Source organism: Anastrepha obliqua, chromosome 1 (genome assembly GCF_027943255.1).
Source record: "Anastrepha obliqua isolate idAnaObli1 chromosome 1, idAnaObli1_1.0, whole genome shotgun sequence".
Classification (NCBI taxonomy): Eukaryota; Metazoa; Arthropoda; class Insecta; order Diptera; family Tephritidae; genus Anastrepha; species Anastrepha obliqua.
In genome coordinates, this window is record NC_072892.1 from 182935530 (window position 1) to 182955420 (window position 19891).

Genomic DNA, 19891 nt, shown 5'->3' on the forward strand with positions numbered 1-19891 from the left:
CTAGAAGGCCTAGTCATATGGCTGGGATATGAAATAATATAAAAAATTAATAATAATAAAAAAAATTAATAATATTACCCCGCACAATAGAGTATTTATGTTGGATGGTTCCTGTAAGGACGTTGTGCGTGAAAAATCGGTATAGTACTTTATTCGCTTCTTCTCCTCGAAAATTTTGGTCACAAGAGATAGAATTTTTTAATTTTTGTTAGGGGCGCTAAAATAGAATGATTATAACTTTAGTAAAAAAGCATAACATATCTGCGTTGTCTACAAAATTATATTGTTACTTCTTCCCTGATCTTAAAATAACTTAAAAATGTGCAGCTCTTCACCTGCAAATACCGTTCTTCTGTTCACTGTTTGCAAAGTTACTTTTTTTCCTTTGCTTTCCATTTCGATGGGCTGCCACACTACGCACGAAATGTGTTGATAGCCACAACACACTCTGGTATTCTATTTACGAAAAGAGAATCGCTTCCCCGGTACTGATGGGATATTATTTATATACGCCCATATGTTTAGGAATTTTTCAAGATCATCCAATTCACAAGAAGTTGTTGGAGCATGAAGCGCTTCAAAGCAAGTGGTTGCCTATTCTCTCTGAAGAATTGGTAATTTGAAACTGTGAAGTTATATCAATATTGAATTATACCTGTTGAGCAACCATTTGTTTGCCAAATTTATTCAGCGAAATATGGCTAAGGCAGCGCATACAAAGACTTCTGTTAATGCTCACATAGCAAAGGAAATTGTATAGCCAACATTGTATGACGTCCAAGGAAGTAGCAGGTGGGTTCAAGGGGCTACGGGAATTAGTTCAAGCGCATGCTAAAATATAAAATAGAATGAAAAAATACAACAATTTCTTTAGAATAAGCTGCATTTTCCCAGTTAACACTTCTTGTGTCGAAAAGGAACATAAATTACTCAAATAAAATGTAAGATAATCCTAGCTATGCCATTTAAATACTTTCCCGCAGTTATCACCTGATAATTAAAGCCTTTGCCATATCCAACCTAGTACTGCATTTGATGCGTGCTACTGTGTTTATTTCTTTCTAAGCTAGTTCGTCTCAATATAGTTATATAATAATTTCTGTAAGCCCTTCTAATTCACGTATAAACCTCATATCGCGCATTCACTGCAAGAGTGTCATGAAATACCAAAAATATTCAGACAGCTGTCTTCAAAGTTTTTAATTCACTATGCCTCCATAAGTAAATACAGTGAGACCTCCCATGAGTGGACACTTACTGTCAGTTAACTTTTGTCCGCCCAAGAAAGGTGCCCGCTCAAGGGGAGGGTAAGAACTTTTTAACAATTCGAAAGCAATAAGTCATTGTCCTCGCACATCCATTTTGACCGAATAATCTTTGAATTTTTGAAGATAAGCGTAGCCTGGCTTATTCCAATTTTGAACCTAATAAGAAAAATCGGACTCATTTCTTTTAAAATTTCGTTAATGAAATCATGGCGCAAACCAAATTAAATGTGTGTGCGGTCGCCGTAACCGAATGGGTTGGTACGGGTCTACCTTTCGGAATTCAGAGAGAACGTAGCGGTCGCCCCTCGGTAGGCAATGGCAAACCTCCGAGTGTATTTCGGCTTGAAACTGTAGATCACTCCATTTGTGGAACAACAACCAGACGCCCACCACAAATAAGAGCAGGAGCTCGCTCCAAGACCCAAAAAGTGTGTGCGCGCCAATTATATATGTATATACAACCGTGGTCTTATAAATAGTACATATAGACTTTTAAAGCAAAGAGTTGAATATGTTTTTAAATAATTTTTTTTTATTGGGGAAAAAGCAACATAAAAAATAAAAAACTTATTTACTTCCACTTTAAAACAAACAAAAACTCAAAAAGAATTTCAGTTCTGATTTAATTTACGAGAACGGTGATAACTCACGAAACCTCCTGGACACATAAATAGCACATCCCGAAAAATTCCAAATAAAAGCAAAAATAGTAAACAAATCAGATAGTTAAGTAATAATATTGTTTTACCAGATTAGTTTGTAATATATCCACCGTTTTTGGTTACTTCTTCAAGCCGTCGCTCCTTGTGGCATCTTTTCTTTGGAATCGAGTACCAAGCCTTCTCAACTGCCGCCAACAAATCATCAAAGTTTTTAAAATTTTTGTTAGCGATTTTGACGTTCACGTCATTTCACAAATTTTCTATTGGATTGAGATCAGGGCTCTGCGCCGACCAATCCAGTACATTAATTTTTTCTCTTCTGAGCCATTGCTTCATTGTCTTTGCAGTATGGTTTGGATCACTGTCCTGCATAAATGTCCAATATAATGGCATACCCTCAAACACAAATGGCTCCATTTTATTCTGGAGTACATCCAGATACTGAAATCTATCCATTTTACCAATCACGCGAACAATCGGCCCAGCACCATGCCAGGAAAAACCTCCCCAAACCATGGTGCTTCCGCCGCCGTGTTTAATCGTCGTACAATAGTTTTCCCATCTGGTCCCATCCTATCTACATATTTTGGTTTCGTCGGTCCAAAACACGTTTTTCCAAAACTGAATAGATTTGTCTTTGTGGGCTTTTGCAAAGGCAAGTCGGTGTTTGATATGTCTTTTTGAGAGGAGTGCTTTTTTCTGCTTATGTGGCCAAGCAGCTGGGCTTCGTTAAGTCGCCTTCCTACAAGCTTTCTGGATACCTGTAGATCAGATTCTTGGTTTATTTCAAGTATTATTTGCCGTGCCGACTTAAAATGATCTGCTTTGCTCTTGCGTATTATAGCTCCATCCACATTAACATCAGATTTTCGCGGACTTGGTTTTCTTTCCGTTTTTTTGCTTAGATAGGATGAATCTTAACTAAATTAAGGGGGTATTCTGGTCTAGATGCCTTAATTTTAGGTAAAACTAAGATGCCTTAATTTTAATAAAAACTAAAAAAAAAAATGAAAAATATTTTTACTATCCATTTTTTAATGGTTTTTATTAATATTGAAAAAGTATAAAAAAAAATTAATAAAACGAAAAAATATAAAAATGGTGCAATTTCAGGCCGGCGGAGTGGGGGCTACATAGAAAACAGTGCCCCATGATCGACATGATTCCAACCCTTGTAGTGATCTAAAACAAACAAATTAAAAGAATGTTTCATTAGTTAGGATGTCGCTATCGGATTACGCCAAATCAAAGAAAAAAACAAAATGGCGTCAACTTGAAAAAAAAAAATTGTTTACCCTCTTTTTTTACCTTTTCAATTTTTTTAAAAATACTTCAAACTTAAATTTTTCAAAATCAGAGGCAGCCGTATAATAAAGAATTCTTATCAAACTTCAAAGCGATCGTTCCAGTAGAATTTGAGATATCATGACGACCATCTCAAAAAAGTAGTTTTGAGAAAATCGCGTTTGAAGCTTGAGCAACAATCTAATAGAATAGCTTAGATCGTAATACTTACTAAGCACTCACTCTGGATATATACCTATATATTTCCTAGTATATATTATACAAGTATAAAGTATATATATATATGTATAGGATAAATAAAGGTTGTGTGGGATACAAAAGATTTTCTGGAAAGAACGAGTCCTCAAATCGTCCGGTAACATCTGCCGTTCCTTGCGCGATTCGCTCCACTCGGCCGGCTTAGACGCCACGTCACAAAATCTGATGTATCTCCAAAAATAATTCGAATTTTGAACAATCCGTTGAAGGTAATATTTTTGAAGGTCTAAACTTTGAAAAAATGCAGAAAAAATGTTTTTTTTTTTTAATTTCTAGACCAGAATATCCCCTTAAGAGCATTATAAACCATTTTCGGAGAGCACATCAACATTTCAGCTATTTCTGCATAGCTTTTTCCGCTTTGACTCATTCGGTATATAAGAGCTCTTTTCTCCGGCGTGCACTGTTTTCAACGCGCCATATTTAGTAATTACTTTAAAATTTTATTTAAGAAACAAAAACTTATACTAAAATTCGCTGAAACAATATCAACGTTTTACTCTCCGTTAAAATGTGTTATTTTTGTGTCCACTTCAAAACAGCAATAAGCATAAATAAAAGAGAACGCAAAAAATTTCATCGAAAAAAACGGTAGATTCCTCGCATAAATGTGAACCTAATAACGGTAATAAATGTAAACAAACAAATTCATTGCATTCATTTCATCAAAGTAGAGTTCGTACTAAAAACTTAACTTAACATAGAAGGTTCACATTTGTGGTATTTTTCTATCCATGGCTGTATATATATATAAAGGGTGATTTTTTAAGAGCTATAGGAAAGCTTTTCAAAAAACCACACGTAAAATTCAGAAAAATGCATGAAATTTTTATTTAAATCGATAGTACAGTCCATATAATTTAATGTTTGAAGATTATTTCATGCAAATGGTGACCGCGACTACGCTTCAAATGGTTCGCTTAGTCCAATTTTGGCATACTCTTGCCAATGTTTCGGCCGGTATCTCACATATAAATGCTTTAATGTTGTCTTCCAATGCGTTAATTGAAGCAGACTTTTCTGAATAGACATGAGCTTTAACATAGCCCTACAAAAAATAATCTAAATGCGTTATATCGCACGATCTGGGTGTCCAGTTGACAGGTCCCGAACGTGAAATAAAATGTTCACCGAGCTCGCCTCTCAACAAGTCCATTGTTACGAGGTACCGTCTTGCTGAAACCACATGTCATTCAAGTCAAGCTCTTGCATTTTGGGCAAAAAAAAGTTGGATATCATTTCACGGTTGCGCTCGCCATTCATAGTTACGTTACGATTCGCAGCATCTTTGAAGAAGTACGGTCCACTGATACCTCCAGCCCATAAACCGCACCAAACTGTGACCTTTTGTGGATACATTGGTAGCTCTTGCAATTCTTCTGGCTGATCTTTACTCCAAAATCGACAATTCTGCTTATTTACGTACCCATTGATCCAAAATTAGCTTTGTCGCTGAACACAATTTTTTTACTTTAAACTTTCTTAACAGAACACGCATTTTTATAATAAAATTCAATAATTTGCAAGCATTGTTCGTTTGTAAGATGATTCATGGTTAAATTATAGACCAAACTGAAGATGTTTGACAGTGAAACAAAACACGAAACGTGTGTCAGCTGTTTAACCCAAAAAAAAGATAATAGCTAAAAAATTATACTTTATATGTATATATATGAAAACAAATCACACAAAAACACATCCGGGAAGTCCCCTTTTTTCCATTTAGCAAGTAACTGTCCACTCACATTTTTTATATTTTGTCCACCTCTGAGGAATTCACGTCCGTTCAACAGAGATTTTTGCTTGATTTGTCATGAAAAGGAAACTTAATGTCTTTTGGAAAGAGGTTCGTGAACGCTCAATAGAGGTTTTTGTGTCAATTTTATGAAAAATAATTGCCTGCGTTCGGCCAAGGGAGTGTCCGTTTAAGAGAAAGTAATTTGCTCCGAAATTTATACTCAGAACTTGATAGAGGAAAAAATGTCTGCACAAAGAAAACTTCCATCTAATAGAGGTGTCCGTTAGGAGAGGTTTCACTGTGCATACATACATACATATATACATACATACATACATTCAGGCATATGTCTATGCGTGCATGTATGTGACTTACATTTTGCCTCCAATTAAGTATTGATTAAAGACTGCGATAGATATAACCATTTGTGGTGCTTGCTGGCGACGCGATTTCCTGTTCATGAAAATTATTAATGTGTTAAAATTAAAATAAACGGCACTCTTTTGATTCTTACGTCATTCAATATTTGTTTTAATATTTTATTTGTCTCATTCAAAGCACGCGGCTTTATTCAAATACAGTGGCAATTCGATTTCTTGAACTTTTAATATCTACATTAGGATTTTATAGCAAGCTTTTGTAAGAGCATTTCGAAAATTCGAAATAATTATCTCAGAAACTCATTATTGTAACTGTTTGCTGTCGACTGAATACTTCTACATTAAAGTAAGAAGTCATTTGTACAGCAATGGAAAAACAAACTGGAGAGAAAATAATATACGATTCCAGTTTCTACTCGCAGGTATCTGTTGGCTAAAGGTAGAGTAGAATAAAGTCGGAATAGTGTGCGATCTATAAATAAACATAAAATATAAAATAACCAACGCGCATACACGAACCCAGTTCGAACGACATGCTTTGATATTCACGTGATGGTACCGTGAGACTACGTGACGTATGAGTAACGTATTTTCAATAAGAGTTCCGCTGGGCCAGCTGCTCAATTGAGCTTATAACTTTGCCTGCAATTGAGCACACATAAAAACGCATATATATATATATATATATATATACATAATATTTTGCTGTTTACATATTATGCAAGTCAGTCTTTTTGTCTGTAGATATGTAAATGTATACGAATGTACGGAACGATTAACAACACGTGCTGCAAATGAATGGCCCGCTTTGTGCGAGGGGAAGACATATGTGTGTGTGTATGTATATAAGCATTCTTACAGAAAAATGTTAACTTTCTCCAGTTAATCAATAGGAAATTTATGATTAAGGAATAATGCTTAGGCAATATTCACTTTTATCCACCTGATTTGCTTTGGACAATGCAATTAAAATATCGTTGAAAGTGCAAGCATTTCATAAATTCAGATATGATTAAACTTTGAGTTTGCCGATTGCCGCTGCAGTCATGAATATCAAAGTTTTGCGTTATTAGAATATAAACAACATTTAATTCGAGATAAGGTATTTTTGCAGAAGTGAACTTCGCCGAAAATTGTTTGTTTTCCACAGATAGGCGGATATGCGTGGTTATTTATAATTTACATGCCTTTCTTACTAAATTTTATGTATATTTACTGCCTGTTATTTGCTTTGAATGACCTTGAGTGTACAAAACGTGGAAATTGCCAGCTGCTCTAATGCTAACGAGAAAAACAAGAGAAAAGGGAAAACAAACTGAACATAAAGCCAACTGAAAATAACCACGAGGCTCGTTTGAAAAGTCCGCGCAAAGTCAAAGAGATGGCGCTACTGGTGCGTGTCGAGGTTATGTTTAGTCCGTAGCACCTCTTGGAAGAACACACACAAAGTTTTAGTCAGATCGGTCTGTTTCTCTATGTTTGGCATTCGTTCGGATTCAGGAATTCAAGTAATTTTCCTTTTTCATCACGGCAATGCACCAGCTAACGTCTCAGCAGTTGTGGTTGCAAGTTAATAGAAATAGGGTTCCAACTCGTTTCACATCCACCCTCTTCTTCAGGCATGACTTCCTTGGATCTCTTGGACTACTATTTGTTCCACAATTTGAAGAAATGGCTGGCGGGCAAAATATTTTATTCAAACGAGGAGGTGACTGCAAAAACGAATGGCTATTTTTCAGACTTGGAAAAATCCTATTATTCGGAAGGGATCTACGAACTAGAACCGCGTTGGACAAAGTGTATAAGTCTAAAAGGAGACTATGTCGAAAAATAAAAAAGTTAGGTTTAGGTAGTTTTTATTTTTACACGGACTTTTCAAAGGACCCTCGTCTAAGTAATTCGTCGTCGTGTGTACTTATATGTATTAATTTTTGTTGTATTTTTTGTTGTTTGTGACCATTTATTTTGCACACTCTGCCGCAATTAGGAATCCTGGGAAAATTATTAAACGCATTTGTCGCCGTTTGCCTTAACATTCCTTTATTAAAGGCATTTAATAGTTTAGAATGAATAATAGGAAAAAATTATTGGCGCGCTTTGTTAAACTTGGCCAAATTCGCGTAAGCTGTTGCCGCGTGAATCAAGAAGAAGAAGAATAAATAACAGAATGATTACAAAAGTTTTAATAATTTATTTTATTCAAAATACTTTGTTTCAGACATAGCTAATCGGTAGTATTTTTTAATTGGCAAAGAATATTTTCCAATAAAAATAAATTATTTCATGGGCCAACGCCTTGCCGCAAAACTAACTGGAAAAATTGTACATAAATACATAATTTTTTAGGATCAACTTGAACTTGAACAACGAGTAAACATGTAAAGGGTGTTTTTAAGAACTTGACAATTTATTTGATCAATTAAAATGATAATACAACACAGAAATATTGTTGAATTTTTTTATATTTTTTGCTATATATATATAATTGGCGCGTACACCCTTTTTGGGTGTGCGTCTTGATGTTGTTCTACAAATAGAGGGACCTACAGCTTTTTCATGGCAGAAATACACTCGAACCGACGTTCTCTCTGTGAATTGCGAATGGTAGTCACGCACCGACCCATTCGGCTACGGCGGCCGCCGATTTTTGCTATAATCTGGTATATAATTTCATGGCACTTATGTGTCGATTCTCTTAGTCTGTTACGAACAACAGTTACTCTAGTAAAAATAGTTCAACTCTCATTTTTCGAGGATTTCTGTCAAAACTTTTCGTAATCACCTCCCAATTATTTATTTTTCCTTTCAGCAAACCCAATTTAGTCTAAAAATAACAGTGTAATTGTGTGCAAAACATGGCGGAAAAATACCTACTCATAACTAATTTTAGTCTCATTCATCTAAACATTGCTTTGAGCGAATAGCAACGCGAAGCAGCACACACAAAATACTATAAATAAAAGAAAATAATATTGAGATTGCAAAGCAACGTTTTCACTCAGAAAATATTTAGACACATTATCACACATACGACAGTATTTGCTTTTGCCGGTAAGCAGCTTAAACACTTGAAAATGTTGTAAATTAGCAACCTGCGTTAATTCCCTTTTGAAGAATCGCAGTAATAGGCATTACGGTATTCGTGTAATCCTCTGAAATATACCCATAAATGCGCACATGAGCTAGTAAGTTTTTGCTTTGAGAGCTCAAGTTTCGTATTTTCATGAATGAGTGCTTGTAGGGATTTGGAATATAAAAAATGTAAGCACTTGCTATAATTTGTATGTGGATAACCTCCTCCATTCATGATAAAAAATCTTGCATAATAATAATCAACGCCAGGGACGCAGTTCGCATGGCGTGGGATAATTTTGGTTTTGGCGCTGGGCCATGTAAGCTGCTCAGCTCCATACAGAAAATCAGCCAAATAAAGAGTTAGAGGTACGGCACCGTCAATCATTTATTGAGGCAGAATATTATCGTTTTCTTAACGGTGAAAAGCCAGACCGATATATAAAAGATGCTGGAATGAGAGTTAAATAAAATCTAGACATAAGTGTCCAGTGGTTTATTTAGTTCGTAATTTGTTTATATGGCGAGTGCAACAACGTCGGGTTTGCCAACATCTTTTGGGCTCAAATTGAAGACATGAACTTGTAGGGTTTTTGGTTTGAGCAGAATAGGACAGAATTTCTAAACCAAACCAAACAATAAATATTTGTATGGGGAATGTTATGCCACTACAAAAACAACATCAATATTTGCTCTTATTCGATAAATGCTTCTGAAGTGGCAAACCTTGGACGGATTTAAGTCCGGGTCGTTCCAGTAACATAAATCGGGGAAATTATCGTTTTTTGCTCGCCACCCTTCAAACAAATATAATTTTTGGCAGCTCCTTCTCAGAGTTATCAAATATGCTCATTTATTCCAGTTGCTTCATCTACGACGAACACGCTCGCTGTCGTTTGCCACAGGCGGTGAGCGGCTTTATCTGATTTTGTGCACGCGGACGATGTTATTACAATGTTTGTTATTTATTCCTGCTTAAAACAAAGAGAGCAAAAGCAAAACGTAGGGAAGTGTGAGTAAATGAAGAAGAAGAAAGAGACCAAGTAAAGCTATTAAATCGTCTTAAACTGTCGGATTCTAGAAATTCTAAAAATTGTTTGCGTAATTGTTTCTCGAATTGGTAGCGTCTGCCAAACAAGCGTGATTACGCCAAACAAGAGATTAGCCGCTACGTTAAGATACCTTGTCGCAGAACAAAGCTACGAGGACTTGAAGTTCTTGACAAATACTTCACAGCAGCCCCCGCCTTAAAAGTAGTAGAAAGATATTCAGGAATTATTTCTGCACTAAAGTCATTAATCCTATCCGCCGCTATGGTTTTCCGATTTTCTTATATTTTACATTTTTTATTTGCATTAGCTCGATTTTTAGCCACTCAATTAACTGCACTATTAATTTCTGGTTCAAGCTATTTTTTTTGCAGTTGTGCACACTTCAAGCATCAACACGAAATGCGGTTTTCAATGTAATGCTCGCATGCCACACTACAAACGATGAATATCAAACAAATTTGACTTTTAGCGAACATACTTGCCAACATTCTTACAGGCGATGAACATGCAGCGGGGCGCAAGCCTACTTCTGTAGCCTACTTAACGTTTGGCGAACCGAAGAGACCTTTTTCTCCTTATCTTTACCTCTATGCTTCTCTCTATCTCCACTTATAAATTTATCTTTATTTCTATAATTTTCATTATCCTTATCTCTTTTGCTTTATTTTGTTATTGTAGCAGTAATAGAAGCCCCGTCAATGTAGATATGCCGGTCGTCTTCGTCTGGCTCATCTAAGGGTAGGCCCAGGAAACATGCTGTTTCGACAGGTTGGGTCCAGAGGGGGAAGGGTGTTAGATGAGTAGGTTTTAAAGGGCATGTGAAAAGGTGGTTAGTGTCGTGCGGGGTACCTTCACATGCCGGACATATGTTTGGTATGTCGGGGTCAATTCTGGATAAGTATGAGTTTAACCTGCTACAATATCCAGATCGTAGTTGTGCCAGTGTTACGCGTGTCTCACGGGGAAGCTGTAACTCTTAATCTGCTATGGGTGGTGTTTGGACTCCGATTTCGGCATTCTGTGGACGGGAACTTATGAAGGCGGTAACAGTCTCCCGGTGAATGTCGTTTAATATCTGTCTAAACACTGTCTGGTCCAGTAGATGTCTGTTAATTTTGTCCTGGATCTCGTCGGAGTAGGTGCCTTTTGACGTGCCTGGGAGGCGGCTCTGGCTCAAGCAGGTGTCTGCAAGGGTGAAACCTCTTTTGCTTTATCTTTGTCTTCACTTTCAACCCCATCTCCTTAGGATTTTCCAAATCCGCATGCTTACCTTCGTCTTTGTCTTTATCGTTGCACATCTTTATTTTTAGCTTGATCTTACCTTATCCTCTTCTTCTCTACATATTCACCTTCGCCTTCTCCAGTGTATTAATTTTAATCTAAATCTTTTCCCTAAACCGCTGCCTAACAGGTTTCTTTAATTTATTGTCAATATTAAGCATACATTTAGGAGGCACATACACATATACATATGCACACATAATTTTTGTTTTGCATTTACATTAGTGTAATTTTTTAATTTTCAATTTTTGTTTGTTTTATATTAAACTAAATTAAAATTTGATTCAATTTCTTTCCTTCATCATCAAAGTACGTTTCGAATGATGTATAAATTTTCAAACCTTAGATATATAGTTTTTGCGATTATTTAAAAAATACATGTTTGCCTATTTATATAAAAGATTGAGGTTTGAAACCATCCTCAAATACAATTATCTGACATTAAATCACATTGAATCAGCAGATATAGGTTAAAAAATTTAGATTTCAGACACACTAACTAATTTTTCTAACAAAATATCCACAAAACGATCAAAGAAATTTCCAGAATTGTTTGACGTTTGTTTTTTATAAATAATTTGAAGGGCACAAAGACCATTAGGCGAAGTGCAAACCCTTAATAAATCTCGAAATGATTTTATACCTACATATTTCGAAGGCAGAGGAGTCTTTCACATTTTTCATCATACCTAAGTTGTCTACCATAACTGCTTAATTTGCCAGCATAGAACTGTGACTTGACGTATCCTTACAAAATATACTCCAAAACAATGAAAAAACATCATTTAGGCTGTCGATTGGCGGGCTCAATGTTTGCGTTGAATCGGTTACCAAGAGAACATATCTGCATATGTATGTTCCAATGAAGTGACAGCATCAGCGAAGGTATAAACTCTATGCTCTTAGTATTAGTGCTGCTGCTAATGGGATAATTTCCTTAATTTAAAAATCTATTACCAAGGAGTCCTCGTCACCTAACAATGCATTGCTATGCTTGTATATTAATAGTACTTCCACACGAATGTAGGAACGTATGTATGCATATATATCCTTTTGTATTTTATTTGTGGTTGGTAGATGTAGACCGTCCAGCGACACAACGAAATACAATTTCTCTTTCACTATACTCTCGAACAATTTAGAAATTGTAGCCAGCTTGAAGATTGGCTTATGGTTCGTAATATCTTTCTTTTTCCCATTATTCAAAATTGGGGTAATTGATGTTAATTTCCAGGCATCCAGGTATGTAGGTTCTTGAATGAAATTCTTGACCGAAATTCGTTTTTTATAGAAGCTTTTTCATGACTGAAATACTCACTGACTCAGCTCAAGCCAGCTCTAACTTAAGTTTATTAAGGGAATGGGGTTTGGTTGAGGTACTGCGGTGCAAACCTCAAATCTATCTATAACTGAAATACGCTCGTAGATTTGCTTGGATGGGCAACTGCTATTAGAGTCTAATATTTGATGCTTAATGTCCACACTGGGTACCGAACTCGCGCGCTACCATCAGCTTGATACGCGAAGCACACATGCACACGCACAGGTGTAGTATACGAAAAATTGATTTTAATATAATATATGGCGAGAAATTTTCACCGCACAGCACCAGGCAATTGAAATAATGGCGATATGAATAATATTAGTTTAAAAAAATATCTACATGCATACATATATGTGTAAATATGTGAGTGTGTTTATATATTGCATAAATACAATGATTTACATAAAAACAAATTTAAATGTCAACAAGCATGGGAAAGATCGGATTGAACAAGCGAAAGCGCAGAATAGATAAAAACTTAAATGTCAAGTGTAAGTTGCGAGCGGCGTTTGAGTGACAAATATAAATAAGCAGTTTTAAAAATTTAATGGCTAAATAATTAACCAAATAATATTGCTAACAACGTAGAGAATGAAAATGAATAAATAATATATTATTTTTTAATTACAAAACCCAGCTGTTTATGGCATTACCTACACACATACATACATACATACATACATATATATATTATTATATATATTTGTGTGTGTGTGTGCACATTCGATACACTTCTTTTCTCTTTGACGCACAATCGACCGAAATCTGCTCACAAACACAATCGCAGCACGTTCTAGGGGCATTCTGTCAATCCTCAGAAAATCTCAACATTGCGGGCGTTTGGCTAGTCCAACGATCCTCAGTCGTAATTCGGTATTTGACGTTAACGTGACGTTAGAATAGAAACACTCAGCGTTGACTCATCTGTGGGGAAATCGGTGAAGCAGTGAAGCGGTGCACAAAAAATATATAGGCTTACACCTTCGCGTACATACATACATGCATATGTATATATAAACGTACATATATAACATAATATCGAGTCCGTATTTAGTGCTTGCAATTGATGTGGGTGTGTTTTGAGAAATTTAGAAATTGGCGATAAATCTAAATTTTTGCACATATTTTGTGGTAGTGGAAAATATTTGTGCGGCGAATTTCAGTATAAATTTTGAAATTTCTTATAAATTTTGTAGAAAAAATTGGTGCATATTTATATATATAATACCTATATATCTGCGTAGCTGCAAGGAATCAACATAAAACACTGTTAGACTGAAAAAAATGGTGGAAAAGAAGGAATTGAACGAGGTAGGTGATGAAGAGAGTGACTTACAAACAGAAATCAAAAAAAAACCTTAACTCAATTAATGCTTTCCAGTATTTTTTAGTTGCTACTGACAATACACTTAAATATCAGATCTTTGTTGCAAAGCCATCGGCACTGAAAACCCAATAACGTCCAGTAATACCAGTAGTTACCGCTTCATTTGAGTAAAGCGTCACATATTCTGGTCATTTGTTACTCTACTCGCTTGCTAGATACCGTTACGAAATTTTTATTCATATCTTTACTTTTGTATAGTTAATGATGACCTCTTTGGAGATCATTTAGATATCGCCATAAGGCCTGCCGTATTCCACATGGCACAAGGTTTGCCAACACAAAATTCGATATAATTGTGTTAATATGTTTTTAAAATATCCATCGGTATATCTTTTTAATGATACTATTAACGATAACGAACGCCCACACACCCCAATTGTCCCCTGGCAGCTCACAAATAAATGTGACATAATGTGCACGTACATACCATACATATGCATGTGTGTTTATCAACTAACATAATCTTTTACAGAGATACAACTGATAATTGTTAAAAATTACTTCCTTCAGTTGTCTTCAACCTACAACGCCAAATACATACCTACATAATGTTTTAATTTCCTTGCTATCAACGTTATCGACCTGCTAGGATTAGTGATAAATTGTGGCAGAAATTAAATGTCAGTACAGGTGACATTTCTGGGATATATATGGTGTCTAGGTCGCACTAACCAACTTTCTATCACCCGAAGTCCTGCATTTCTACTCTTCACATTGCAATTTACTCTATCGCGATCGCCTTTCAGGGTGTTTATCTATTCACATGCCCCACACTAAGGGGAAATTGTTCCCCAAGGGTGCATAGCGATTGCTTGTGTAGTCGTTGTTGTATGTACTTACTCGTAGGTAGCATCAAATTTGTAACAACACTAAGCTGCCGCCTCTCATACATACACTCATGCATAACATAAGAGTTTTCAAATAGTAGTTATTGTTGTTGCGGCAAGCTTGTGTTGTTTTAATTATCGCTTTTCCGGTTAATTGGAATTGACATTGGCAGCGGCGCAGCTGTTTAGTAGCTGCTAGAGCGCGGACTGATTTATATAAACATTTAAGGAGAAGCAGCAATCAACAAAGGGGAAATCCATTGAAATTAGAGCAACTAAATAAAAACACTTGCAATAATTATGAATTTCACAATTATCACTCAGCATATGAGCCAGACATTCTGGTCTACATATCTCCCTTGGGTAGATAATCCGTTAGTGGATATGACTAACCCGGGTCTATTGATTCCATCTCTATCTTCGATCGATCGATAATTGCATTATTATTTGCTGCTAGTTCGGCATGCCACTCTCCTTAGACAGTCTATCCTATAGAAATCTTAGTGGGCAGGGCTGCTCTCGACGTGCTGCGTTCCCTTTCTGTCCACCTTTAATGAGCACTTGAAACGGGCGTTGAAGCTCATTTAACTCTGCTTGTGGCGGGATGGTTAAGGCGCTTCCTATGTAGCTCCCAGTTTTGTTCCTTAACGCTTTTCCAGCTGGGATTTTTTACTTGAAGAGAGAAAATAATAACCAAGTAGCCCAACCTCAAATAATGGGTTTGAAAAGTGCATACACTTATAGATCTCATAAGTTTTCATCAGTGAACTAAATTTAATTGCTTGCATAATTTACATCTCCATTCACACCTAACGAGTCTAGTACTAGGTTCGTTCTCTTATTACGTAAATGTATAATGTCAAGTAGAGGCGTATGGAATTATTTATAATAAACTACTTAGACTACTTAGACGAGTATTAAAATAGTTTATTTTACTATTGGAATTCCGATAGAGGCATTTCATTTCTCAACAAGCTGTTTATATAATATATTATAGCACAAATGAAACTGCTCTTGATTACGTGAAGATTTTACTTTTTCTTTTAATTGAATAATATAAATAAAATAACAAATGACAACAATTTTAATCAGTACTGATACTCATACTAAAACCTGTAACTTTTATAAACCAATACTTCTTCCTTTACATATCTACGAAATTTTGGCAGAGCAACTTATCCGACGACTTTAGCAGGTTTTGCTTATGAACCTATAATAGCTTATGAACCAATTCTAATTTAGAAGGATACTTTGAATAAATCATAGTGGAAATAAATTTAATAAGTGGAAAATTCTATGTAAGGTGACATAGTTTTCTTACCCGTTCATAAATGCGTCCCTTACATGGGAAAGAATGTCATAGCTGAAGCAAAATCGAAATTGGGTAAAACCGGCTTTAAAATTTTGAATTCAGTATGCCTCCCTACGCAAATGTCAAGTTACATTTTCATCTAGTGAAACACTGTTAATTGATACCGGCAAGAATTTGTTTTACAGCATAAAAGAAGTGTTGTAGAGAAGAGCCCACGGCAGTCTGTTGTACATTACCGGAACAACGCGGATTTACATCTAAGGCCAAAGACTGGACACTCCAGCAGCATTCCCCGTAATTGTATAGGGAACGCTTATGCTACAGCTACAGCGTTTACGACCCTCCTACCCTCAAGGGATGAGTGGGAACGGGACGATGTAAGACAGGGCGAGTCCATCCATGTATACACAGATGGCTGAAAGCTCGAGGGCAGGATGGGCGGAGGTGTATACTCCGAACATCTGGGGATCTCCTTCAGTTTTCGGCTCCCCGACTACTGTAGTGTCTTTCAGACTGAATGGATGGCAATAATGAAAGCCGCCACACTGCTACAGTGTGATGCGATATCCGGAAATGATATCTACATTTTCACTGATAGCCAAGCGGCGATAAAATCCCCCACGAAACAGTCGACAACCTCCAAGGTACATCTGTTAACGAGATGGCTGAGTCATTTAACCTAAAGGTAACATAGGTTCCTGACCATCGCGACATTGAGGGTAACTGTAGAGCCGATGAACTACCGATGAGTACATAGACAATGACATAGGGATACCCTTACAAACATGTAAGCTACTCATCCTTGAAGAAATTCTAGGGAAAGCAAACGAAATATGGCGTAGAATTTCTGCTAAGCCAAAATAAACCCAGCCTTAGCACACTGATCTCAGTCATAACGGGGCACTGCCTAATAGGTAGACACGCCCAAAGGATGGGTGTGCAAACACATGACTTCTGAAAAGTTATCTAGACGAGGAAGAGGAAGAGACGGTCTCGCACCAACTGTGCCACTGTCCTGCTCTATCCAGACGCAGGTTTACTATTCTGGGTAAACAATTTTTTAATGAGTTGGAAGATCTTAGTTCTGCAAAAATCAGAGACATTCTAAAATTTGTGAAAAACACACACTGGTTTTAGGAGAGATAGGGGCAAGCTCCCCACGCGGCATCACAATGGGCTATGAGCCTGAGTGTGTCTCACAGGACAACCGCTTCAACCTAACCTAACATACAACAACAACAACAGCTAGTGGTAATTTATGTATACCTTTCTAATTGTTGTTTTTGGAGCAGCAAATACAAGCAATGTAGGGCATTTTTTGGATTATGACACTCTTGATACGCGAGTCCACTCCGAGGCAAGTCCGCTAGTCTCGAACGCACGTTTTGTGGTACCCCCACTCGGTTCTTAACGAATTTACCAGGATAAATTGTTGAGTTGACGTAACTAAAAATTTTTTTTTTCAAAGAGCTCTTAACTCTATAGTTCTTTTATCTTATCTTCCATGCTCGCATTCATTTTTTATTTTTCTTTACAAAAGTCCCCCCATCTAAAATTAGGTCACGCCAAAATAACGCCAAACTTTCGTTTCAATCTGCGTAATCTTGAGTTGCAACCCCAAAAGTTCGAAAAAACTTCGCGCCAATTCTTTTCTATAAAAGAATATACTTTTCCACGACGTTTTTGAACTCCTGGCTCTATGGGCTAAGGCAAGGCAATAACATAAATCCATGCTTTTTTTAATGTGTAAGTGTATATACATACATACGACTGTACATACACACTTAGTACCGTTTACAATTCAATAGTAACACAATAACTTGTTATAATTGGACTACTATTGTTCAACCACAAATGTGTTTCACTAGCTCGTGTTTACCCCGCAGGGATGAGTTTGCATCAGAATTAGCATATTGGTAACCTTCGCATATCGATTTGTCCTTGTGCTTTGGCACACTCTGTGGAACTTGAAACTTTTTATGCTCTACAAAATTGGCGGATGTAGCAAATGCGCTAAATGCGGCAATAGCTCTGAGAATTTACTAGCATACTCACACACATGTACCATGCACACGCATAGCCATACTTTAACTGTAAGCATTCGGTATATACGAGTGTACTTCGGCAGATTCACATACTCGTACACTTGTATTGATACTAAAATCAGTACAGCCGCATAATCTAAAAAACAGAGCACTTGCAACAGGAGACAGTGAAAAATTAATGAGAACAGCCACCCATTTACTGAATAAAATGGGCGTGTACCACCTGCGGTTGTAGTATGGGAATTCAGCACGCCCTGCAACCGGCATAGTGATGCATTAATACAGGCACAGAAACGAAAGAATTTGGTGCATGCACTTGGAAATTCTCCGGTATATGCATGCAAGTGTAAGCGCATGAAGGGGAGGTCTTTCAAGGGGTTAAAATACCACTGCAAATTATAGACACTCCATATGCAATCAACTCCTAATATAACTGAGACCAGAAATTACCCATGAAATTTTGATGTTTTTACAATATCTAGTACCATCTACGTTAAGAGTTTTATAGTTTTTGCAAAATAGAGAATATTTAATTCATATTCTAAATTCTCAAACACTCTTTAAGTTTTTTCAATTTACCTATACATTATTTATGTAAAATTTTACTTAAAGGAAAACAATTTATGCATAAAAGCTTCTGTTAGATACAGTGGGGTGCACAAATGAGTACATGTTTGTACTCCGTACACTTCCAAGTGCATAACAGTAACAACAATAAAGCAATTCGCAAAATTTTTTTTCAATTTAATTTTTTATTCAATTCTTAATAAAATAAATAATAACACAAAACAAAAAGGAGCAAATTCTAGGAAAAAAGCGAATAAAACAAAAACAACTTCTATGTACTCAATTTTGCACCTTTCACCAATTGTACGGATGGAGTATGTTTTTAGTATTTTGTCCATAAACCTTTATTACGTATGACATGTTTCATACGGTTTGGTATACTTCCTTCTAAATTTTGTGTAATTTCAGCCGGAATAGTTTGCCATTCGTGCTGTACACGCCGCCACAATTCGTCTGTATTGGCTGGGGCTCTTTGATATTGTCCTAACCGTCATTTCACGATTGACCACAAGTTCTCAATCGGATTGAGGTCAGGACTTTGAGCGGGTCACTGCATTACCTCGAAATTTTGCCCAGCTAGCCATTCTTTCACAATTTTGGACGTATGTTTGGGGTCGCCATCCTGTTGAAATATTACTTCTTCTTGAGGATAAGCGGCTATGTCAACAAAATGGGGAAGATGAGTCTTTAGAATATGCAAATGTTCCTCCTTCCTCATTATTCCGTCAATTTTTTGCAATGGCCCAACTTGCCATCACGTGAAACAGCCCCATACCATGACGTTTCCCCCACCGTGTTTCACCGTTTCTTTAATATGGTGTCTTTGTATGGTTTCTCCGGGACGGCGCCAGCAATACTGCTTACCATCGGACTGAAACCGATTAAATTTTGATTCATCTGACCAGATTACCCGCTTCCAGTCATCTTCAGTCCAATTTTGGTGTTCCCTGGCGAACTTCAACCGCGCCTTAACATTTCGTTCCGACAGTGCAGGTTTTGGTTTTTTTACCGCTGAGATATAGCCGATGTTATGAAGGGCTCTTGCTGCAGTCCATCGGCTAACGGGTTTGTTTATAGCTATAGCCGCGTCCTTTGGGGTTAAACATTTGTCCTTTTTCAATTGTGACATCATGACACGTGCATCCGAATCCGTTAAAAGTTTTCGGCGACCTCTAACTTGTGCTTTAGTGACCACCCCTCTCCTTTTCTGGACTCTTATAACCACTGATTGGCTTATGTTCAGCTGCTTGGCTATTATTTGCGTCGCGGAACCAGCATTTGTCATGGATATAACACTGTCCTCAATTTGTCGCGATAATTTCTTCATGACTTTAATTACGTATTATATTGTTTCAATAACTTCCTTTATTTTATTAAATTTAAATGTGCCGCGTTCACGATTTGCTTTAAGCT

The 19891-nt window shown here is 36.7% G+C and overlaps 1 protein-coding gene across 2 annotated transcripts in view; it reads left to right on the top strand.

The window, feature by feature from the left end:
* Positions 1–19891, top strand: part of LOC129243500 (calcium-binding mitochondrial carrier protein Aralar1) — a 49021-nt gene that overhangs the window by 5641 nt on the left and 23489 nt on the right. Inside the window, exon 1 of one of the 2 annotated variants that reach the window (XM_054880570.1) lies at positions 13218–13651. The exons of the other annotated variant lie outside the window; for it this stretch is intronic. Coding sequence (XP_054736545.1) covers positions 13625–13651 — 27 coding nt within the window. The 5' untranslated portion in view covers positions 13218–13624. Of the gene's footprint in view, positions 1–13217; positions 13652–19891 lie in introns of those variants that run through there. 2 annotated transcript variants of the gene reach the window in all.